Source organism: Scatophagus argus, chromosome 7, assembly GCF_020382885.2.
Source record: "Scatophagus argus isolate fScaArg1 chromosome 7, fScaArg1.pri, whole genome shotgun sequence".
NCBI classification, from domain to species: Eukaryota; Metazoa; Chordata; class Actinopteri; family Scatophagidae; genus Scatophagus; species Scatophagus argus.
In genome coordinates, this window is record NC_058499.1 from 5403051 (window position 1) to 5429165 (window position 26115).

At 39.5% G+C, this 26115-nt stretch overlaps 1 protein-coding gene across 5 annotated transcripts in view; it reads left to right on the top strand.

Moving 5' to 3' along the window:
- The window catches only part of lingo1a (leucine rich repeat and Ig domain containing 1a), a 238998-nt gene extending 216532 nt beyond the window's left edge, over positions 1 to 22466 (top strand). For all 5 annotated transcript variants that reach the window (XM_046393823.1, XM_046393822.1, XM_046393824.1 and 2 more), the window contains one exon: positions 18122 to 22466. In XM_046393823.1, coding sequence (XP_046249779.1) covers positions 18134 to 19981 — 1848 coding nt within the window. In that variant the 5' untranslated portion in view covers positions 18122 to 18133 and the 3' untranslated portion in view covers positions 19982 to 22466. The remainder of the gene's footprint in view (positions 1 to 18121) is intronic.
- The last annotated feature ends 3649 nt before the right edge of the window (positions 22467 to 26115 follow it).

Genomic DNA, 26115 nt, shown 5'->3' on the forward strand with positions numbered 1-26115 from the left:
TTTTATGTTTGTGTGGAAAATCTAGGTGTCCACCAAGAAAAGCTGGATTAGGGCATGTTTTCGAATGGCAACAGCCAGCAGAAATAGATTCTTGGCTGGAGTGCGTTTAGAGTTCTGTACCACCACGAGCCATGACTGTATTCAGTTTGCATGTAAATAAAGAATCCATATCGATTTTGTTCCAACGGGGTTTGAATGCATACTAGATTTTGACGATTCCCTGAATTCTGCTCGAAATCATTTGCTTTAAATGCAAACTCCTGATTATTGTGAGGGTTGAAATAACATCTTACCATGAGCCACGTGGAGTCCCTTGGAGGACGCATCATTAAAAAAGGTATCGATGGTGGACAAGGTTTGGGTCAAGGGTTGGCGAAGTGTCATGAGGGACCTTAGTAAGCATACTAAGGTCCCTCACCAGCCCTCTGGAGAGGACATTTGTATTCACCGCATAGAGACTAATCAGTGCCTGTGCCCCTGTTGCTAGGCAGATATAAACTTAGACACCCGTCTTTTAGATAAGTGTATGAGTGACACGCATGTCACTCTGCTAAGCTGCAAGTGGGCTGTAAATTACATCAACAGAGGCGGTCGATTGCTTCAGTCTGGCAGCTTGGGATGGGGGGGAAGAGCAAAAACACATGAATATAAGTTACTGAAGTAAGTAATATTGTAATTTATTTAGAGAGCATAATGTTGGTTGAACATAAGCTGTACATGCAATGTTTTTTGGGCACACATTCCATATGCATTGTTCTTCGTCATGCTCTACCTTCTCTTCCCTGTGTAGGCAAGGCGTGTTATTGTCCCATTTGATATTCGCACATGAATTCAAATCAAGAGTCTGACTAAATTGTTTTGCAGTGGTGATGATTAGCATTGTGCTGCAAAGTTACAATATGTTGCATCTGTTCTACTGAAAGCGTCTATTCAACAGTGCTACTCAGCAGCGCCTGGAAACCCAGTAGTGGGACAATGGCAGTTCCACTTATACAGCCACACTTCAATGGAGCACATGATATTTTGCACAAGTGGGAATAAGATCTGAGTTTGTGCCCCACCTCACTGATGTAATAGCTGTTAAAGCACCCTGATGAGATCCAGAGTTCACTGAGTTCGGTGTCAAGATACAGTTGTAGCACTCTTGACCCTCTCTGTCCTTTGTCTGGTAGGTCGACCGAGGATCTACTTGGGAGTGAAGTTATCATTTACGCCAGATCTGCTGCAGGTCTCCTCTGATTTTAAAATCCAAAGGCACGGTGGTTAAAACATATAAATGACCTTTGTTTTTTTTTTTTAATTATTTCATTTGGGTAGTATATCTGAAATGTACCTGTTCAGATTTACCCACCCAATATGTAGGAGAGTAACAGTTCCTTACCCCCTTTTTCTGTAGTCATTCTTAATAAGGTCAGAAAATGTACCAGAACTTGTTTTTGGGTTGTTTTTTTTTGTTTTTTTGGCTATTTCATGACACTCAGAAAGTGTCATTAACAGCCAGTAATCCCATTAGAATTCATTAAGAACATGGACACCCCTGTTCAAATGCTGCCGCACTATGAAAGGCTACCCTCTGCGATACATGAATTAAAGTGTTCTCTGATAATAAAAATATTTCAGTGTGCTTCAAGCTCATTATCCTCTCCTTTTTGTTAGACACATTTAGTTGCTTTTTGTCCGTTGACAGCCTGTTCCCATTCATCATGTGATTCAAGAAGACAGGGGCCTTGCTTTGAGGTATAAAGGGGCAGAGGCTTTTAGATTCCCTAAAAGCTAGCTTTCTCCATCTCTTTGGTGCTCTCTCTGTTTAACTTCCATAAAAGCTCTCTCTGTCTGTCTCTCTCTCTCTCTCTCTCTCTCTCTCACCCTCACCCCGGCTCTCCCTCACCCACTCCCTGTCAACACAGAGAGAGAGAGAAAGAAATGACAGAACACTGTAACAAAGAACTGCTAATACTGTCGATGGAGGAGAGCGAAAAGTGCAGGGAGGAAACAAGAGGTCAGATTTCAGGTTATCGACCAGACTGGGTGCCATGCAGATGTTAGTTTGCTAGACATGAAGCAACAGCAATAATCTCACCAACACTTGGATGAGAAAAGTTTGTCTGTTTATATTTTGGGACAGGTTTATGCCTTGGAAATGAAATACCCGACTTTGCCAGCTGGGATACACTTACTCTGTGATGCACTCTGGCATATAGACGCCATATCCTCTCTGTTTCTGTGTGTGACAAACAATGCAGCAGTTTCTGCCAATATGGTCGTGCATTCCTGTTAAGTCCAAAACGTTGGACATTGCACACAATGAAACAGTCAGAGGGAGTCATGGCTGCAGCTAATAATTATTTTAATTACAGAATTTTTACCCCCAAATGTAATAGTTTGCTCTCCAAACCGCCATCACAAGTTTTCACATCCAAAGTAATCTGTCAAAATTGCTTTTTTTTCTCAGACCAGCAACCAGAATCTTTCTATCTTTCTATCTATCTATCTATCTATCTATCTAAAAATTATGTAATTTGCAGCCTAATACTGCATTAGCCTACAGGTGGTTTTCATAAATTGTTTGCAACAGCCAAGACTGCGTGTAGATCACCAAAAAAGTTTTTCCTAAATGCCATAAATTAGCTTACATGAAACAGGTAGAGCACAACTAGAAACTATTACACTATAAGCACGACTCAGATGGATTTTGATATCGACATGGTGAGAGGATATTGGGGGAGAGAGAGGAGGGATGACGTATAACAAAGACCCAAATCAGGGACGATGGGATTACATGGGCAACATCTTAAACCTCTAGCCCACTAAGGCACCCAATAATGTCACTTTGTCAGCAAAAAGCATACTGAAACACTGTGGTTCTGGCACTGTAGATTAGGTTTGGAATATGTGGTTAGTTTGGTGGAACTTTGTAGGAGGGCATAAAACACAGTCTTCTCCCTAAGCTGAGCCGAGCATGATGTTGCTCATTAAGCAGAGAGGCAAGATGGAGACTCTCTTGAGAAAAGTCAACGTGATTTAGTTTCCATTCAGAAAAAGAGAATGCAGGGAGCTTCATTCAAAGATGGGAGATACAGAATTACCAGCAGAAGGCTTTGAAATTCATGTGTGCCTCACCTAAATACAAATTGTGGTCTGCTTGGATTGTTTTTACCATCCTGTCGAAAAGCAGAGCAAAACTCTGACTTGATGATGAGGCATGCTGAACTTGATCGATTGCTTATGTATTACCTCTGGAAAGACATATTTTGACTTTGGCGACTGCCTCTCTCATTCTCTAAATCCGAGGCAGGATGAGTGAGGGCAGTTTAGCCGATGAAACTGCATGCGGGTGGACGGGGAGGCTGAGACTGATGAAAGAGCCTGGCAGCGATCAAAGGCGAGGAAATGAAATGGCATTTGACCTTGTTGGACGCTGGCGAGTGACACGCTGCCACAGAAGTGCAAAGTAGTTTGGGAACCTGTGGGAATCAGGAGGGGAGAGAGATCAGGTCTGCAGAGTGCTGATGTGGGGCGAGAGGATAGTCCATGCAATTTAACCCTTCCATCTCATAACTGATTGAGCAAGAGACCATAAGGTGGGGAAAAGTTATTATGATGACAAAATAATTCAGTTTCAATTGGGAAAAAGTTCTACTTGCGTGCTATATGGTAACCTATGGTCTCACTGTCACTATGCATTAAATTCTTGCTTACGATGTGAAGTTAAAGAGTTCTGTAAATTGGTCTTATACCCTAAAAAGAAACCTCACGAGTAATCGCCCTCCATCACATAATCTACCTTCACCCTGGTCCTGAACCTGTGGAAGATATGCAAATGCGAAATAAATAATTCAGCTCTTTTGCATTTTCTTGTGCTTGCTCCTGCCATGTTGGCAATAATGAGTGAAAGAGCGATAAGGAAAATATGTAGTGTCTCTTCCGTTTACTGAGGCCGGTCTGTCAGACTCAGATGCCAGGCTTCAGGACAGATAGCAGTCCAAACATGATAGTTTTACAGCTAATGTAAATGTAAAAAAGTAACTAAAGCAACTAAACCAGTGATCATTTTCATTAATTATATATTAATCTCTGAATTTTTGATGACTTGATTTATTATTTATTGTCTGAAACATCTGAAAATTGTGCAAAACACCTGACACAATTTCCCACAGCAGATGATGTTGTCTTCAGACATCTTGTTTTGTCCAACCAAGAGCTTTAAATCCATTTTAAAGACATTTGGCTTATAATTATATAAAACAGGGAAAAGCAGCAAAGCTGAGTCTAGAGAATGTTTGGCCTTTTTGCCCGATTAATGACTGAAGCAATTAATCAATTATCTAAATTGTTGCTGATTAGTTTTCTGTTGAGAGGCTAATTGATTGATTGACTAACGCAGTATGGCAGTTCACTGCCCAGAAGCACAAACTGTCTGCTTTGTTTCTAGGCTCACCACTAAAGGTTATTTTCATTATCAGTTAAGCTTTTAATTATTTTTTCGATTTATTGATTACTCTTCAGCCAATAAAATGTCAAAAATTCTGAAAACAGTCCTCAGTATACCCCAGTCAGCCACCAGCAAACAAACAACCGTTGGATATTTTTGCTTAAAAAATGACGTATTAATGGATTTTCTTGAATTTTCATTGGATTGACTAATTGATTAGTGGAGTAGTTGTGGCAGCTCTATTTGCTTGAGGAAGCTCTTAGTGAGGATGGTAATTTTTTTTTCCAATCCATCATTTGTGTCAGCTCAACCCGAAGCCAACTCTATAAAAACGCACATATGAAGTGCTTTTTGTTTTTGTTTTTACGTTTAAGATAAACATGGCAAGATTGTCCAGCGCGCACGGCACAGCACCAGTGGCATACATCCCTACATCACAACAAGACTAATATGACAAGACTACATAGATGAAATTGTAAAATGTGTGTCCACAAGCGTATCACCTGCCTGTCAGTGTGCTTCAACAAAGGCACTGCTCGACGCTCACTAATTAAGTCATGAATGGCAGAACAGAGCTTCTAGCTCCGCAGATTGAGGTTGGCTGGGCTTTGATATGAGCTGAACTCGAAATCTAATGAGGTTTTTCTAATAGATATTAATCTGCAGATTGAGGTTGCATTGGATTTGATATGAGCTGAACTCAGAATCTAATGAGGTTTTTTCTAATACATATTAATCCACACAGAGACGTACCTTTTTTAATCTGTGCATTTTTCCGTAACTTCTCTTCAGGGGTGCACAAGTGTTCACAAGGGATTTGCATTGTCTCTGACAACCCGAAAGCCATCTGGTATTGCTACCCAGGGTCACCTTGTCATTGATCCATGTGTGACATGTGAAATACCTAGATTGTCTTTCTTAAAAGGGAGATTCTGCTCCCTCTAGTACCCTTAGGATTAGCAGCGCTAGTGAGATGTGATTCTCTTCTTTTCACTATCTTTATGACCTCCTCTCATACTACACAGAACCAAAGATTGGGAACGGGAGGATACAAGGACAGCTTAGACAAGTAATTTTGCCTTTAATTGCTCGTACCTCCCATGAGTGCTATTGCTTAAGCACTCCAAAAACTGTTGTTGTTTTCCTCCACATAATCTTTGATTATATGAAGGTCAGCATTTTTCTCTAAGCTTCTTATGAGAGTTTGGAGCAGGTGGATTGCTCAGACAGATGAGACAATGCTTCCCTTGCTGGAGCTTGCAGTGAACGGCTCCTTTTTTTTTCCAGCCACTGCAGCTACTTTGCTAAGTGTTTCCCAAGCTCATCTCAGCCATCTTATATACATTAGTCTTTGTTTTGTCTTTTTCTCTTTTTGTTCTGCTTAGTCCTCATTTCCTGGTCTATATCAATAGGGTTATTATGTGGGGTTTTATCTGGCTAATTAACACTTCATCTTTCTTGGCGATCTCTCAGAGGACATGGATTAAGCTCCCCTATCTCTACACTGGAGCCACAGTGAGGTCGGCAAAGGCCTATTTTGTTCTCTGTAGATTGCGAAAGGGAAAAAAGGCATTGACATAAGGTTGTTTTCGTGAAATGATACATAGGAAAAGAGAAAAATATGCACCCTCAAAGTGCCCTGGGGTTGTTTTTGTTTATAATTGATTCATGCCTTCTGTGCAAGCCTTGCAAAAGCACATATATCAGCTACAGAGTGTAACAAATCCCAGTATAGAATAAATACTGTAAATTATTTTCACTGCCTGTATGTGTCAATTGTCCAGCCAATTTTATCAGCAGGAAGCCCTTTGAATCGATAACCTAGCCAGTTCATTTACAATCACTTTGCATGACAGAACAGACACCGTTTGTTGTACGTATCCCGAGTCACTGTTTGCCAGTGTTAGAACAGCATTGTATGAATTTCAGAGGCCTTGGAAATCAGGGTCCACTCTCATTATATTTCGGTGCTCAAAGATGAAAGTGTGGGTCAACATTCATTAAAACAGCCAGTGTAGCCTCACCATATAAATGGAGGAAGAATGGGAAGACCTCGGTGATACACTGCAGACCTGTAACTAATCATTTGGAAGGTGAAATCTTCCGTTTGACTTTTCTTTCACTGCAGTGGAGAAGAGAAAGAAAATACATTTTGTTTTGTTACAGGGCTGAAACACAATCTGCCTCAGAGCTTTGGCTGGCTCATGTGCAGTTCTTATAATGCACCTCTGGTTTTTGATGAAGCACTTATGAGACAGTGCTTTTGTCTGAGCCAACGCCACTGAAGGAGATAAATCCTAAATGGGTAAACTGAAGCGACTTTGCTGAGGCAGTTTTATACCTGAGTCTGTACATTTGAGAGCCATAAATCAAGAACTGTGGGGGGAAAAATATCAAAGACTTTTTTTTGGGGAGGGGGTTTGCATTTGACTGTATTGTTTCAAGATGAAACTGTGCCTTGAATCTTGTACTTTGTCATCTTGCTGAACGTGTGGTTACACTGGGAGCTATTTTAAATCCGTGAAATACTGTCCTTTCCATCTCTGCATTAGGTTCACCTTCATGGATGTCCTACAGAAACAAATATTTGAAAGATCTATGCCATTTCAAATAGAGAAAGAGAGAAAAGTGACTCAAGGTTGAGGCTAAGAACTTGTTCTATTGCTTTCTTTTCCTCTTAGACTTGTGGTGAAAAACGTCACAGTGGCGAGTTGTGAAATGGTTCACATAGAGGTGGGAGGAAGGCCTCAGGAAACACATGGCGTTTTTTTTTTTTTTTTTAATCTGCTCTGACATTCAAATTTTGTTTGAATAGGAATGGCTGTTGCATTTCAAGACTGCATTAGACAGCCCTGCAAGGGATATTCAACATTTACTATCTTAATTGTGAAAGAAAATTAAAAAGAAAAAAAATGGCGACATTGCAAGCTGCAGATTATTGGCTGTATGTGGTGGAAAAATAGTTTCTGAATGACCTTAAACCTTTCTTTGGCATTTCTGCACTGAAATTCATTGATACTCACCGACTAACATTTATAACAAAACTGATAAAATCTGCTGATTGCCAAAGAACTTCAGATAGTAAATGAAGAAAATAAACCAGGAAATAAAAGAAGATAAAAATACGATAATGACATGTCAGCCTATGTTCATGATTTCTTAAATATAAACACATATTTTTGATGAGGATTGTGTATGATCGTCTCATATGTACAGTTGAAAAATAAACCTGTCAGTGCTCTCTGGTGGACAAACTGTAGACTGGAGACACAACAACTTCTTCAAATGTATTTTTGGCATTTCTGTGCTCCAATTTATTACCCATCAGCCAACTTTTATCCAATGATAGTTAATAGCTAATGGGTGGCATTTTAAACCTGTCATTGACTGTTTCTGTTATTTTATTTTTAATCTGCCCAAGATGTTTACCTTTTTCTTTTCCCCCAGCAATGCAAAGTCTTCTCTTGCTTGATTTCTTGGTAATTGTCTCTGGACCATAGATACTGACAATAATGAATGTTGAAAACAATCCATGTATTGTTAGAACTCCCCTTCAGCCATTGCTTTGTCTGTAATCTATGCTTTCCTCTGCTACAGGCAACAGCAGTATCCTCCAGTGTCTAATCCCAGTGCATTAATGTGCATCGAGGTCACCTCTCCTTCAACTAATTACAGCTCATTTCCCTTTAAAGGCCTCACTGTGAGCTGCAGGGCCAGCTAAGCAAAGGGGACATTTTCTTCACCACACTGTGAGGAAAGCCTGTAGATGCCAGTCACAATTACAGTCAATATGGCCCTGAGCCGCTCCACACTGTGGCCATCACACTTCTTACCGGCCAATAAGATACAGTCTAAATTATTCATTGTGAAATGAAGGCATGTTTTTATGTTGACTCCTGTGTACCAGTGTAGCTTGTGGCATAGATGAAGCTACTAAAGCTACACCCTACAGATATATATATGGTTGATAGAGTTGATAGAGTGGTTGGTCCATAAGATGACATAAGAGCTTGCCCAAAAACAACCCCCCCACCCCTCATACACAGACTCAGGCAGCTGCCAAATCCACTCACTTCATCTAAGGGAAAAATGTATTCCCTCACAAATTGAGTGAGTAGACTAATATGTTCATGCTCACCCTTGCAAAACGTTCATTTAGCCTCCCTCAACCTATGAATTATTTTTTTGGGGGGGAGATATTCAGTAGGGTTCTTATGCAGAACTTAACAATTTTAATGTCTTCACCTTTGAACAAACGATTCTCCCCCAACAGCATGACTTTAGGACTGTTTTGATTTTCATAAGTACTGTCATTCTTAAATTAAATCTGACATGATGTCTTATGCGCAATAGAAGAGGTGAGGGCTTGATTTAGCTGCATAATATTAACTCATCACTCATGAATGATTAATTCTGAGCAAAAAAAATCTGGATTATTTAAATAAGTTCGGATACTCTGGCAGGATGTGTGAGTGAGTTGACAGAGACTATGTTGTGTTGTACTTTATATGTCCTTCAACTCAGGGTTGTGAACTCCAATTGACTGCCATGAATAAAGACATATAGAAAGTAATCATACTCAAAACAAAACCTTTAATATGATTATTATGACAAAAACAACTGAAGCAGGCAGTGGATTTTTCAGATTGCCACTTGATCTCACTCTAGTTTGGTTTGATTCTCATGCAGTTGCATTTTCACAAAAAATGGATTTTAAAATTGAGCAAAACAAGGGTTCATGTAAGAGAACAAAAGATGGATGATTACATAAGTAAATGTTTTCACAGCTGTTCGTCAAAGCAGTGGTGGAGGAACATGTTATTTTCCTAAGCTCCTTTGCTTTTTTGCACAGGAGACTGTGAATTCATTACATTAATACTGGGACTGAGACTTCAGTGTTTCTAATCAGGAACTGGTGGGAGCGTAATGCTAGAGGAAAAAGAAAAAAGTTGCTTAGTTTTGGTTGGAAAGAAATTGCATATCACTATTTTTGGTTCACAAAAACAAATATGTATTTTATTACAAGTTATCTTAATTGGTATGTGGGCTCCTTAAACCATGTAGTGCAAATAATCACATCTTTTTGTGTTTCTTTTAGTATCAACAAAGCAACTGAAGAATGCAAAGTATTTTGAAGCTACTTTCAGTTAAGTTTTAACGATGCCTCAGAGACTATTTTGTGATCTAAAACAGACACCAAGTACATCAAAAAATATACTTGAAATAACCTAAGCTCATGTCCGAAGAAATCAATGAACTTTGTGAATAGGAGCAAAGTACACTATACAGACAATTTAGGCTATATAGGACCAACGTCCCTTCTTTTGGAGCTATAACAGCTTCCACTCTCCCAGGAAGCCTTTTCACCATATTTTACTGTATTTCAGTGAGAATTTTGCCCATTCATGCAGTAGAGCATTTATGAGTTCAGACACTGATACTGGACCACAAGGCCTGGCTCACAATCTCCAATCTTCAATCTCCAGTGTTGGATGGGGTTGAGGTCAGGCCTCTGCCCAAACCCTGAAAAACAGCCCCGTACCACACCTGAACCTGAATAATAAAGAGGTGTGTCCCTATTCTTTTGTCTATGTTGTGTATGTCTACCTATACTCACGTATACACACCTTAACAATCAGCTCTAACTATCCACAAGACACTTGAACTTATAATTCACCATAAAATCATATCTATCATGTGACTGTGTTATCTAACTGCTAACACACTGCATCGGAAAACATGATGTGTGTTTGCAGTTGTCGTCATAAAGCATTATGAATGCATTTTAATACACTATGAATGCCCTCCTTGGCCTATTGCTTGAAACAGACTTTCTTCCAGCACCTCATGGGACCTTGTTAGTGCTGGCATTTCACTCTTGCAAACTAAACAAACTAGAACAAGTCAGGTTCAGCCTACACGCCAAAACACTCCTCCAGGATCAGTATCCAGTATAAAATTCAAAAGTACAAGCCTTGTGACCTTCAGTGGTTGTTGTTTCTCCTACATTTATTGCCATGGCTGCAGTGTTTTCAGTTTTGCCAGTGTAGCAGCGAGCATTGCTCCGGAGCGCAGAAGGTTGGCATCTCCTGCAGCGTTTGGAGAAGAGTCCATGTGTGACCGTATGCCCTCGTGACATAATCTCCTCAGGTCCTGAAGGCTCTGTCAGCAAGTTGTCCTCAACCTAAAAGATCAAGCCTCAGAGTCGGGGGGAGGGGGGGTCAACACAGCTGTATTGCTACAAATGCAGCACACATTCTGCCTGTGGAGCATTTTCTCTTAGCCTTGAGGGGGAAAGTGGAAACGGACAATCCAACAGTTCTCGATGGGGGAGATCAATCCTTCACAATCTAGCTGTTGTGCTTATTTACTTCATGTTCCCAAACACTCAAAATGCACTGCAGCTGCTATAATACATACATCAGATTTGTACCCACTCAGTAGAGCATAGTTCAACTTCCTGTTAAAATGACCAATCTGCATTTTTTTCTTATATTCCCTCAGACTAGATGTTTGTATAATACTATAACTAATGCTGTATGCATTATGTTTTTGAAATTTGATGCCTCGTTCAGAGTGAATATTGTTATAACTTGATTGTCGGACTTTGATCTAGCACCATCAATAGGTCAGAATTTCAATTGCCCAGTACTTTGGTTTATGTCTGAATGCCTGCAAGACTGATGATCAGCCTCAGCTGTATTTTGACTTTAGTGCTAATTAGCAACAATTTTCACACTACCGCGCTAAACTAACATGGCTGAACATGCAGTACACCTGCTAAACATCAGTGTCTGCTGTGGGCATGCTTGCATGCTGATGTTGGCGTTTAGCTCAAAGCACTGTTGTGCCCATAAGAAGAGCCTCACGGAGCTGCAAGCTGCCAGATTCTCAGCCTTGTTGGTTTGAAAACAACAAAGCCGCCAGAAACATACAGGAGAAACACGTAGAAGCGAGAAATAAAATGATGTGCAGTTTTAGAATCACTACAGTTTACCATAATCAAGTTCCATTTGATCACATTTAACAGATAAACAGATAAAGCGGTGGTATTTGATGGATACTTTAGTTGCTTGTGCAGGTACTAGGACTTACCTCTTAATGCTAATATGCTTGACAAGGTTCAATAAACACACAACAAAAAGTGAGCCTCTGTTGAATCAAAGCCAATGTCATAACAACGTTGTCCATTATTGTTGCATTTTAGAGGTACTTTGAGGAAATTTGATCAAGGTTATACCAGTGGAGATTAAATTGGTTGCTTTTAGAGCTAGACGATACATCTGTGGTCATAGTTTGATGTAACTTAGATCTTTTATTTTCACGCATCTACACAATGTTAGTGAGGGTTTTTTTGTTTTTTTCAGAGATCATATGGCCTGCGTTAACGTTAGGTGAAATATTTTAATGGTTTTAAAACAAGATAACCGTTATACCGCATATATGTTAATCATAAAAGGAAAAAATACCGTTATCTTTGTTTTTTTGTTTTGTTTTGTTTTTTTTAAAAAAAGGTAGTTTATTCAGTTAGACACAGCATTAAACATGGACTGAACTTTACTGTTGGTCTAATCTGGCTTTGATATGAAATTGTATCAGATTTATTCCTCTAAAGACAACTACTGCCAAGTTTCTTATTTATTTTTTGGATGTTGTGAAAGAAGCGTGTTTTCTCATTAGTGACTAATGATCTGAGTCCTTTCAAAATCCCGGCTCCTTTTTTATGAAATTCTGACATTCTGGAGGTTGTTCCTCTTTGAAAACATATGTCTTTAAGAACAAAAGATTAATGGTGATTCTTTGCACAGAGCTGCGTAGACCAGGTTAATGAGGAACATCACATGAGAATGCACACTCCCTCATTTCTCTCACACAGAATACCCGACCACATCTGTATGAACGAAACTACCCCAAATAAGGAGCCTGGTTGACCTTATGCTGATCTCTGCACACAGTGTCAGCCATGTGAAAATTATGGAATTTTGCAGTTAATTATTATTATTAGCAATTTGTTTGTTTTATTTAAAAAATTATACTTCCTGTTAACATATTATTGAAACAAAAACAATTCATTTAATTAAATAATTACTAAAGATCCATTTAAGAGCTGATACTAATAGTGATTATCTGTAATCAAGGGGAATGATCACCAATGTTTGGAACTAAATATATGTAGTTTGTGACCATGACTATCAGTGAGGGCAGATTAAATATTGGCAACACCTCTCACTATATTTGTACTTTCCATGTGAATGATTGTTGATGCTTTCTTAGTCACTCTAAATGTGATATGTTCTTGTAAAAAGTATATGTAACACTTATCAGTAAGCAAATCATTTGCACAGAAACAGTAAATGACCCTTTCTCGAGGTGAAGTTCAGGAGGGACATGTAGACAGGTTTCATGGCAGAGTTTCCTCAGGACAACAGCTGGCCTCTGTAGGAATTCTGCACCTTGTTGCACCAACCAGCTTCTTCGCCTGGATTAGAGTTTTGCTGTCCATCTGTCGGGCGACGGCTTACATTTAAGCCCTGCCATTTCACAGGCCCGGCTCCAGCCAGCTATCCCACCAGGCAGCTTAGCTTCTCAATGACACAGGGGTAACCTTTCTCTTGAAATTCAGCTAGGCAACATTATAGCAGCGTGAAAGTGATCTTACTTGGGGAGCTAAAGGTCAGACATTCCTGGTTAAGATGGATTTAACCAAAATGTGGTTGTCAATATAAATGTTCTGTGTTATAACTCTAAGCTGCTACTTACTGCAAAGAAATGAACCAATTAGAATCTTAAGAAGCAATTTAATTTATAATCTCAGCAGCTGGGGGGGTAGTATTGTTTGTGAGGATACACAATTAAACAGATCAACTAACAAATGATTAAAAATAACAGTAAAATAACAGTAAAAATATGTCTTTGAAAATTAAAGGGCAAAAAGCCCCATTCTGCCCCATATGAATATGTTACATGTACATAAGAAATATGTGAGGTAGTGGCATCTGCTTACCGTAAATGGTTTTGGATAGACTTTCGAAGTCATGCAAATACAGTAAATAAACTTCTGCAGCTGGCTACCCAATCAGGATTAGCCTGGCAGCTGACTAAGCAGTTTGCAGAGGAATGGGCTTTAAAGGCTTTTAACACTTTGTGCTGCAGATAACGTCAGCATCATCTTAGGGATTTCCCAGAAGCTTACAGGTATTTAACCATGGTATTTAACAAGGCTCAGGACTGATGTCTTGTGACAGGTAAACTAAAGCTTTGGGTGATGCTTCGGTCTTAACAATAGCCCTCCCCACTTGTGTTTGATTGTGCTTATTGTGGAGAACTTAATGATGACAGACGGCCTCATTCAGACGCACGGAACAAGATTTAGTGGAGTGGTAGCACATTGAGCTCCATGTGGACAGAAAGTAATTAAAAGAACTTACTACAAGTGGGTGCTTAAAATTATTTAACATACAGTGAGTCAAAAAGATCTTCAACCTTCTGGCTTGATCTCTGCATAGTGCCATACCCATTGTAACACTGTTAGCCTTTGTATACGGGATCCAATATAAATTGCAGATAATAAAAGGTCTTTCCCTGATAAATAACAATTTCATTACTAGATCATTTTAAAAGATTTTTTTAACAAGAAAATGTTTTGAGAAAATGTTTAATGAAGCCCTCTTGTGGCAAATGGGTCTTCATTTGAGACATGACGGCTCATAATTCATGAGAACTAACTGTGCGACCAATAAACCACCACAGATACACACTGAGTTATTTTGTGCAAAGGGACACTAAAAATCGTACTTATTGTCTGTTTAATTATGATTGTACATCCGCTAATGAGATGGCTACTTTTATGCCACTCGGAAATTATAGGAGCATAGGGCACCATCCACTTCCTGATATGAGGCACCATCTTCAGCGTCCCCAAAGGATCCCGTCATAAAGGCATTAATCTCACCATTCATTGATCTAGTTATTACTGGTCTTGGACCAGTGGGTCCTCATTTATTGAGCAATGTTGTCTCACTTCTCCTCGACCACATTCATTGCTTTGAGAAGTCGTCCCCCCCCCCACTTCACCTCAATTAATGTGATTCTCTGGGAGCTCACTGGAGTGCTGATTGGAATGAAGAACTGCATTCAGACGACAGGCCTGCAAGGGAATGATAGCACCAGATCATTAACAAAACAGAGCTGGAAATGTTTACCCGTGGATGGCATTCTTCATCTTAATGTGAGCCTGTCTTTACTTATTTCCTTGCATATGTGCTGCTGAAGCCGTGCGCAGTAAGTGCCGCTCTGTCATGAGGAAATAATCGGGCACACTTTTTAAGGAAATGACTATACAAGTTTTAGTAACATTGTCTTTTTCTAATAACTTTCTAAAAATAATCTGATGTAGGTTATCACGAATGAATAATCAACAATGCTGTGTTATTTTTCGATCTTGTGCAGAGGACTGCTAGGACTCATTAAGAAGCTTGACTGGGGTCCGTGACCAGCTGAAGTTGCAGTTGTGGAGCTTTACCAACAAGGGATTATGAATTGGTCATTTTGCTGATTGGTTTCAGTGTCAGTGGTAATGGAGTTGGGCATAATAGCATTTCATTGACTGATATCCAATATGTAAGAGCCACACGATATAGAGAGGGTGACAGATGGAATTGAGCTTGTGATAAGGCCACTCCTTCTTCTTAGGTGTCATCACATGCCATACAAAGCCCCACACTGCTCGATCTCACATCACTCAGCACTGACTTGATCAATGTGGGTTAAGGAATAAGAATGATTAAGTATGTCTGGAGGCAGGGGGGAGCATAGTAAGATCCAGTGCACGTCTCTTATCTACCATCTCTGCCTTTTTTAAAAAAATCACTGACTTGATTACAGATGGTACCATTAAATCTCCAGTCAGAACTTTGACCTCACGGGGAATAAAAAGAAATTGAGTGACGTAAATATAACATATTAGTGGTTACCACAGTGGTAGCAGCAAAAACATTGGTTCATGACCAGACGTGTGTTGAGTTGGCCTTGTTACCTAATAGAGGATGTCCATATAGAAATAGAAGAAAAGTATAAGAACCCTAGAATTTCGAGGAGTGGAAAGAGATCATCAAGTGTTGTTGGACTGCAGGATTCTGAATGAAGACTGAAGACAGTTTTTTCTTTTTTTTTAATGAAGGACAACACTGCAATTAAGCAGAGCCTTCATGACCACTAAGTCCAAGAATCCTTAGGAGGCTGTCGGCAAGAAACCTAATAGAGGAGGTTCTTTGAATGCAAGAGGCAAATGGAGGTTGACAGCAGAACAGGGAAAATAGGAAAAAGATAAAATTGATTAATTGATTGATTGATTAATTTTATTTGATTTTGTGGCCTTTGATTGATATTATCATTCTTAAAGCTTCTGCATAAGTAAACAAAGTATATTACTTGAAGTTAAAGGAAGAACCTTTTGTCTTTTATTCTAAATTCCTTGAAGAGTTTCTTGAAAGGATCACTTAGCTTGTCCTCAGTGACGTGGAAATACAGGCTCTCTGCGGCTCGGCCAGGTTCATAGATGAAAGCTTTTTGTGCGTTGGCCTGGACTCTGAAAGTGACATTTCTATTGCAGCAAAAGTATAGTTGCAGCTTAAACTACTTCCAGCAACTATGTCAACTGTTACAATGGAGGAGTGAGCTGTCATCAGCTGACCTGTTTTCACTTAGTGTCTTTATGTCAGGACACTAAGGGTGCTAGTGAGAAGGCTTTGGGAAGAAGACAGTCAATAGCTGGATGAATTACCTCTGCACCTCTTTCCTCTGAGTGTTCCATGAGAGTATAGGCAAGCTAATTTCAACCACTATAATGTAATATCTGGCTCATCTACTGGAACAAAACCATATCACAGATTTTCCTCCATTTCTTAACAGTCTAAATGTATCACATGGTAATATGGTCCATGAAATCTGCTGAAGCACAAAAGCTCATTATTCTTCTTCCAAACCTTCTGTGAATCAAGACAATAATCGACAAATTTAGAGCAAGAGATGAAACTGCATACCACTAGCAAAATTTCTATGTATTTTGACAACAGCCATCGCACATAGACAGGAGTTCCCCCCGGGACATGTCTGGATGAGTGTAAATTAGATTTGAAGGATTTGTTCCTGAGGCTTTTTTATTTTTCTCTTTTCTTTTCTGTTTTTTTTTCCCAGTGCATTACAATTCAACTCGAAGTGCTTGAATGTTATATATATTGTAAATGATCTTCTTTGAGTGATGAGTTACTAAAACCTAAATCATTACTCCATCTGCCTTTTACTACTGAATCCCTCATATAACTAATAATTCACAATCATTGTCTCCAGAGAAAAGCATAAAGGATGCTCCTACATTCAGTTTCAGTTTACTAATGTAATGGTGCTATCATGGTTATTTGCATATAACTGGAAATTCTGAAATGATAAAATCAATTTTTAATTGCATTGTTAGTGGAAAGGCTGGAGGCATGCTAACAGATGACATTGAAATTAAATACGGTTTGTTTTTTTGCTGTTAAACCCTGTATTTATCTCTCTGTATCCAATTACCTGGTGGTCTACGGTCTATTTTTTATCGTAAAAGATTGTGTGAGCCGAGTGTCAGCCACAGCACATACATCACACTTGCCACCATCAGTCTTTGATTGCCTCCCCTTGCTACTGCTGCTCCATCCCCCTACCGTTTTTTTTTTTTTTAACTCACACAGCAAATTCAGACTGGAAGCAGGAAGAAGAGGGTAGGGGTGAAAAAAGACTTTATGGTTCCAGAACAAACCACAGATGCACTGAGGATGTGTGTCTGCAAGACAACATGAATTGGATCACCGTCTGAAAAAAATGCTGTTAATTCCACTTGAAGCTTCACCCCTTCACTTTATATCAGGGTGATAGCATTGACTGATTGATCGCCGCAAGGTGTGCAGTGGAAATGGTGTTCAGCATGCTACAGTGGATAAGATGAGGGTGCAGTGCAAGATTTATGTAGATTACTAGAATTACTTGGCCTTTGACTTCCTAGTTAGACTCCTAGTTAGTACTTCTTCTATATCACAAATTAGCCTGATATAATGCTGTGCATTCACAGCAGCTGCTTGCATTTAAAAGACCTTTTAAAGCTCAGTGCAGAACAGTGGATGATGCAGAATTCAAAACCGTCAGCACTCTCTGTTATGCAGGCACATACCATATTCCACGTAACTGCCTACCTGTGATCATCTTAAGTCTGTGGCATGAATATTGCAGCATTCATGCTCTGTTCTGTTAGGAATTGGGCCACACGAGAATGACATCCTTTTAGGGCTTATAGTTGTTTAACTAACCACCTGGTAGAAAATAGACACAGTAGCCAAAGGAAAGTGTTTTAATACAAGTACATGCAGCTGCCAATTCACAGAGCTGGCCCCCATTTCCACCACGTATGATGTGAAATCACTGAATTTAGCAGAAAACAGGTTATTTGAATATGAGCTTATAGCTGGTGATATCAAACCCTGCTATTCAAACTCATTTGTGTTTTTGAGCTGATGTGGTCTAAAATCTGCACTAAAATTCCCTCTTGCTTGACTGAATTTTGTGACATGTTGGGTAGTCAAAATCATCAGTATGACAGTCATGAGACTTTCATTGCTGTATATAAAGTGTTTTTCTTCTGTCTCTGTGTCTCCCCAGGTAACCGATAAGATGGCGGCCGGGGAAGCGACTGGGCACAGCTACCTGGTGGCTTGCTGGCAGCCCATTCTGATCCTGATGCTAGGCACCGTGTTGTCCGGTTCCACCACAGGCTGTCCATCCCGTTGTGAGTGCAATGTTCAAGAGCGCTCTGTGATGTGCCACCGCAAGAAGCTTATGACAGTTCCAGAGGGTATTCCTGCAGAAACGAGACTGCTAGACCTCAGCAAGAACCGCATTAGAACCATCAACCCAGACGAGTTTGCCAGCTTTCCCAACCTCGAACACCTGGAGCTCAGTGAAAACACCATCTCCACAATCGAACCTGGAGCTTTTAACAACCTTTACGGCTTGCGGACATTGGGGCTGCGTAGCAACAAGCTTAAGTTGATCCAGCTCGGTGTCTTCACAGGCCTGAGCAATCTCACACAGCTGGACATAAGTGAGAACAAGATTGTTATTCTGCTAGACTACATGTTCCAGGATTTGTACAACCTCCGGTCTTTAGAGGTGGGTGATAACGACCTGGTTTTCATCTCCCATCGTGCTTTTCATGGCTTAAGTAGCCTTGAGCACCTGAGTCTTGAGAAGTGCAACTTGTCCTCTGTGCCGACAGAGGCTTTTACCCACCTCCACAGTTTGATCACTCTTAGGCTGCGCCACCTCAATATCAATGTCATACGGGATTACTCTTTTAAGCGGCTTTATCGGCTGAAAGTGCTGGAAATAGCCAATTGGCCCTATTTGGATACGATGACCCCAAATTGCTTGTATGGATTGAATCTCACCTCCCTGACCATTGCAAATGCCAACCTGACCACAATTCCCTATGTAGCCTTGAGGCACTTGGTTTATTTGCGCTTTCTTAATCTTTCATATAACCCTATCCATACCATTGAGGGGAACAAGCTCCATGATCTACTGCGTCTGCAGGAATTTCATCTAGTAGGTGGCAGACTGGCAATGATTGAGCCCTACTCTTTTCGTGGTCTAAACTACCTGAAGATTCTAAATGTGTCTGGAAACTCTCTTAGTACTTTAGAGGAGTCTGCTTTCCATTCAGTTGGCAACTTAGAAACCCTTGCCTTGTATGATAATCCCCTGGCCTGTGACTGCCGACTGTTATGGGTTTTCCGACGACGCTGGAGACTGAACTTCAACAGGCAGCAGCCAACTTGTGCCTCCCCTGAGTTTGTTCAAGGCAAAGAATTCAAAGACTTCCCGGATGTTCTGCAGCCTAACTACTTCACATGCCGCAAGTCTAGGATTAGGGATCGCAAACCCCAGCAGAAATTTGTTGACGAGGGAGCCATAGTTCATTTTGCTTGCCAGGCCGATGGAGATCCTGCTCCAGTGATAATGTGGCTATCCCCGCAGAAAAAGTTTATCACCACCAAAACGATTGGAAGGCTCTCTGTGTTGCCAGACGGTACCCTTGAGGTGCGCTATGCCCAAATTCAAGATAATGGTACATATGTGTGTATAGCTAGCAATGCAGGCGGAAACGACACCTCTCTTGCTCATCTGCACATTCATAGCTACTCCCCTGACTGGCCACACCAGCCCAACAAGACTTTTGCCTTCATCTCCAACCAGCCTGCAGAAACTGGTGCTAATGGTACAAGAGCCAATGTCCCCTTCCCCTTTGACATAAAGACATTGATCATTGCAACCACAATGGGCTTCATCTCATTTCTTGGTGTCGTCTTGTTTTGCCTAGTGCTGCTCTTCCTTTGGAGCAGAGGTAAAGGCAACACTAAGCACAACATCGAGATTGAGTATGTGCCAAGGAAATCAGACGCTGGCATGAGCAGCAGCACAGTGGATGCTCCTCGCAAGTTTAACATGAAAATGATTTAAAGGAGCTGTGGAATTTATCAAATTTGAACTCAAAAAATAAGACAAATGGAAAAGAAGACTTTTTTTTTCCTCCCTTAAAAACCTGTGGATCCTGGTCTGTTAACATAGAGTAATATGTTTTTTCCTGACTGAAGTACTAGAGAGGAGTGCAATTTTTGACTTTCACAAGTGAGAGGGAATGAAAGCACAGAAGCGCTGCAGAGCATTGGTGGTTTCCACAAGGCCTGTGGGGGCATTAACTGAAAGGCAGATTTGTCATAAGCAGTTCATATTCCTGTGGATTTATACTTGGAAAAAATATAAGAAAAGAAAAACACTTCAAACAGTCAGAATGCGAGAGGCAGAACATATTTTGGCCAACGCTGTTTTTTGTCTGTATTTTTTATTTTGTGTTTTTTTTATATTTTATTTTTTGGTTAACTTCTAATGTTAGATGTCAAGTTATGAATGAGATTTGTATGGGTTGATGAGCACATGTGTACAATGTTGATGCATTTGAATTACATTATCATCACAATACATCAGTGTTACATTTGTGAATACTATGTGCTACAAATGGTCTTTCTTTCTTTCCTACAGTGATGATTGTTCTGTAATCCATCAAATGTATATCTGTGTCACAATACCTGAATATTGAAAATATTGAAAAAGTATCCCCCAGCAATTAGCAGAAATACACAACATAGAAGGGCACAGTTACATTATGGCAAACACAAACCTGTTAGTGATGTATGATATAAAACTTAATTTGAATTTCACAACCCTCGTCTTTGCCAAGAAAGTACAATGAATGGTACTCTAAAACAGCTTACAATTATCATTATGTGAACTAAAAAAAACACCTGAATGACATACAAAAATAAGTGCTCTAAAAATATGTAGCCTGAGTAATACAGGGATGCCTCAGTGCAGCTTTATTTGTAACATTAATACCAATTCTTGGTACAGCACTGTAAAACTCAGCCAAACAGTTTGTAAGAATAATTGCATTTTTAGAAAGATAAACATATAATGATATTTAATGTTGCAAAGTAGCAGAAAATCCTCTTGTTAAATGTGGCTCTCAGTTTAGGATTTTAGCAGCGGGGAAATGCTCTGGTAGAGTCTTTTGAGCCCAGTGTGTGCTATCAGTATCAGTGTAACTCCTACCTAATTTTCAGATGTAACCCAGACTGCGCTCACACCCGAATTGAGGGCATGATACAGAGAGAAATGTGACATGTTGTTGATCCGATGCTCTGTACTAACCATATATGCAGCATCCTTCCTACGTTATTGTGATCAGACAGAACCAGCAAAATGGTTGGTATTGGTACCTACTATTTACACTTATCCCTGACTTTTTAAATTGCATTTCGAAAACTATTATGTAACGCTATTATTTTGTGCTCAACAAGATCGTGAGGAATAAAAGTTGTGGTGCTCATGTTTTGGATACAATGTGCTCCTCAAGCTGTAGAATATTTCTTTCATTGTTGGTTATTTTTCTTGATTGTTTTATGAAATCAATTTATGCCGATGCTCTCTCCCATTAAAGCCATGGAAATATTACCTTCCAGGATCGTTTGCTACTCCCCAGAAATGTGCATTTTTTTTATTTTTTTTTTTGTCAGGGGAAAAAGAACTGCGCATATTATGCTCCCAGTTGGCCCTGCATATAAAATCTGAGGTTAGAGCCTTACCTTCTCAACTACACACTGTGGACAGCTGGGCTTTGCAAACGTGTGTGAGGATAAAGGCTAAGTTATTTATGATGGATGACATTACAGACAGCGACACAGTAATGGGCTGAAAGTATGGACAGAATATGCAGATGGGAGGGGTGACACAGATGGTTTCACCCATGGAGCAATCTGAAGCAGCTTGGTGTAATCCGTTTTGCATAAAGGAAAAAAAAAAATATCACTGGATATGGCTCATGGTTCTCCCTCTTGCTGAATATGAATGCTCTCTTCGTTCAAAGTGTGGCTACTGTACCTAGCCTGTTTTGGTCCCGGATGATCCCGGGATCCTGTTATTAGTTTCTGTTATTCCTTATTTTTTTATTTTGACCCTGGACTATATTGACCATGTATAGTCCAAGCCAACTTTTTACAAAAAAAAAGGTACTAAAAAAGACGTATATGGAAAATACATTCAAATTGTTCTGTGCAATAAAGGTAATATGCAGATTTTTTTTTTTAATTAACAAAATTTTGTTGATGTTGAATTGTTGAGAATATGGTATGTTGTATTAAACAATCTATGGACTTTTTTAAACACATGATGGTCCTATCTTGATTTAAAAGATGTGGTTAATAAGGATTTGTGACAGCTGTCGGGGTTTGGATAATGGTGATTCGTACTAATGACCAAGTGATGACTGACATATTTTCACTTACAGGCTACTGTTAGCTGGCAGATTCCTATCTCTTGTCACAATTTCTTCTCCATAAATGCAAATGTGCTACAGAGAAAGACAGATTTATGAAAGTGAACGAAATAGTTTAACACCCCTTTAATGCTTTGCTATCCAAGTACAAGCAAAATTCTAGCTGAACATTTGGGTGTATTGCTTTTGTATCAGTCACCAAATTAACAATTTAATGTTTGATTTCTTTGATTGAATACCTCATTAAATGATGATGAAAACTGCAAGGTAATTTAACATCACATGATTCAGTGCTAATTGCTTTTTTCCAGCAGTATCAGTAGTTCACTTGTTTACTTTCCTGGCTTCTAAACATTAATTAACCACCATTAGTAAAGGATCACAGACATTAAGATATGTGTAGAGAATATTGCTAATTTACACTGCTCATTTGTAATCCTAAAGAGACAATATAGAAAGTAATTAGTTTATGAACTTCAGAATGATAACAAAAAAAATAGTAGCTGTTTTGTTTTATTCTGGGATGTCTCTGAGCAAAACAAGAGCAAATTAGGTTACCTTTTGAAGGTTATGGGAAACGACCAGGGATGGGACTAGGACAGCCTAGTGTCATAAAATACGGTGCTGTTCTGTGTTAAGTTTGTATCTCTGTCCCATTCCTTTTTATTTCACATTGCTGCTTCCTTGGTTAGGGCTCCATGGGGACTTTTCACGTTTTCTTTTTTTTTTTTTTTTTTTTCCTTCAAGCTATATCAAAGCATGCTCATTTATCTTCTGACTTGAAAACAGACAGGCAGAATAGAAGTGGGGAAAAGCTATTCTTGAGGCCTCCAAGCCCTGGGGAGTAATGGAGACATCCATTGTTTTCATTCCTCCGATATTAGATCTGTGCTTAAAATTCTAGGTCAGGAACAGGCTGATGGATTCTGACACCGTGCGACAAGTCGCCTCTCCTCAACTGAGCATGAAAATACAGACACACCTCTGGGTGTTCCTTACACTCATCCAAATCCATGTGCTTAATGACATCTGGGAAACACTGCATGTAAGCAAAGAAAAAAGCGCGAATTTGCTTTTGGCGGAGCCTCTGTCACACAAAAGAAGCTTCAGATGCCAAAAATAAAAAGCAAGTCATTTGAGATTTATGTTTAGATGTGGAATCTAAACTTGTGGCTAGAAGGTTTTTTTTTTCTCATATCCATATCAAAGGTTCCAAATTTGTTTAGGACCATGTTTCCATATTACATGTACTGTATGTTAATTCCTCTATTTTAGTCACTGTCAGTCAAAACCTACTATATTTCAGCATTTCTGGTGCATTTGTTAAATTACAAGATAATCCTGATGGAATAAGCACAAGTGGACTGGAACTCAAGAGTACTTTTCCACACATCTAATTGAGTAGCTTACATCTTAATTAACTTAATTAAAGAGAAGATACCAAAGATGATGTCTATTCCATCCAATGAGAATTGCTTGCCGAGCTCACACAGGCACCAAAGAAGTCTTCTGGCTTCTAACCCGCTGAATAAGCACGCTAGTGTTTCCCCATTGGACCCCCTGACAAGTTTCCACTAAGGCCATAGACTTTATACTGTGATGATGTCAGAGATTTTTAAATCGCTTTTCTCAGCTAGAGGACAGTTTAACAAATATATAACATCCACGGATCAAAAAATCACAAGAGAGAAAGAGAGAGGAGTGATAATTGACCTCTTTTTTTTTGCAGTTGAGGTTTCCTGTTAATAGTTGTACAGTTATAGATCTCTGTGCTGAGCTTATTGGACAACTGCGCAGTATCCCACTGACAATAAATAGTCATATAACATGTTCGTTAAAAAGCTCTAAGATCTTAATGGGCTTTAAAAAGAACCAATGTCCATTAAAGCCATGATCATTCTGAAAGCAGCAGTAATGTAATGTACACAGAACAAGTTGTTGCTAATGGGCTGAAATGTACAAAACCGCTAGCATGGTCCTTTGATTATTGTTTTTCAATGGTAGTTGCCATGGAAAGACCAACCAGCACATTAAACTTGACAAAAACATGCAAACATGATAGCACTAGCATCAGTTAGGTGTGTCATGAGAGTGAAGAGGATCGAGGCCATTTCCTATTGAAAACAGAAAATTTAGGTATTATAAACATAATATAGACAAAAGTATTTGAACACCTGACCATTACGCCAACAGGGACTTTAGTGACATCGCATTCTAAACACACAGACAGCTTTGCAGCTCTAACAGCTTCCACTCTTTTGTGAAGGCTTTCCACAAGATGTTGGAGTGTTTCTGTGGGAATTTGTGCCCATTCATGCAGCAGAGCATTTGTGAGGTCACACACTGATGTTGGACCAAAAGGCCTGGCTCACAATCTCCGTTCCAGTTCATCCCAAAGGTGTTGGATGGGCCCAACAGTATTATCTAAAATACATTATTATAAAACAGCTTTAACATAGATGATGTTATTTTAAGCACTGGAATGTCTGTCATGCTAATATCAAAAACCAGTGTTTAGATTTTATGGGATGAAGAGACAGAACTTATCATGCTGAACATAAAGTGTTGTGGTTGTTTACAGTTTATTACTTCACACTTAAAGAACATCATCTGCTGCAAAGTGTTTTATGCATCTTTAAGGAGATTGTGCAGCAGGCAACAACTTTCATCTCATTTTACAATGTACCATATACTTGAACATTTAAGTAAATTTTGCTGTTTGGGCTCAGTCCATACAGATTACATTTTTAGTCATTTTAAGCTAAGTACTTAGTGTACTGTACATGGGGGGGAAAAAGGAAGAAGAGGATTAAGTAAGTAGATTTCAAAATATCAGATGGTCTCAGACTGCCTGATGAGGGAATGTTATTACTTAAAAGGCTTAAGTCCAAAAACATTCATATCAAAAATATATTTTAAAGAAAAAAAATTACAAACAAACACAGAGTGTGGAGAGTATCTCCAGTGTTCTTGGTGTTTCTCGCATAGATTCGTGCATATGAATATGATTTAAAAGAAACATCACATTTTATTTTAGCGGTCTATTTGAATAGCTTTCCATACTTTAATGTTCCAAAAACACATTATTGTAGCACAGTATCGACCCACTGTCTGAAGCACTTGGATTTAGCCCAGTCCACGGCTGAAAATATCCAGCAGTGTGATGTTTACAAATGTTGAATTGCTGTGGTCCGTCAAAATATCCAGCCAAAGCTGTCTTTTTTGCTTGTATCTCCCACATCTTCAACTAACAATGGCAGACAGCGAGGTGGGTGGGACTTCCACCTCGGTGGATGAAGGTTCTCAGCTGGACGTGGTGCTGTACAAATCAATATAACACTGAGGAAAAAGAAAAGCAGAAAAAGCATAATATGTAGTCTTTAATGTGAACATACATACCATGACTACCTCCTACTTTTGACAAAACCTCAAGGCTGAACAGTTCACAGCTCCTCTAAGTAGACTGGACACCAAAAACAAAATAGGAGTGTCTCATCTTGTTTCAGTGAAAGTCAAAATCAAAGCAGCAACATCCTTTGTTCAGTATCACCGTGATGGTTTCTGGAGGCTGTTGACTGAATTTCTCTCTATAGGACTGTTGGGAAACTGGACATGACAGTTTATTTTGTTACAGACTTCCACTGACTGAATGATAAAGTTAAGAAGGCTGCCATACAAGCCAGACGGTGGCAAGTCTGCTTTATATCATTGTTAGCCGGGACGCCGCTTGACTGATAAAGACCCAAATCCCATCCGATCTTGC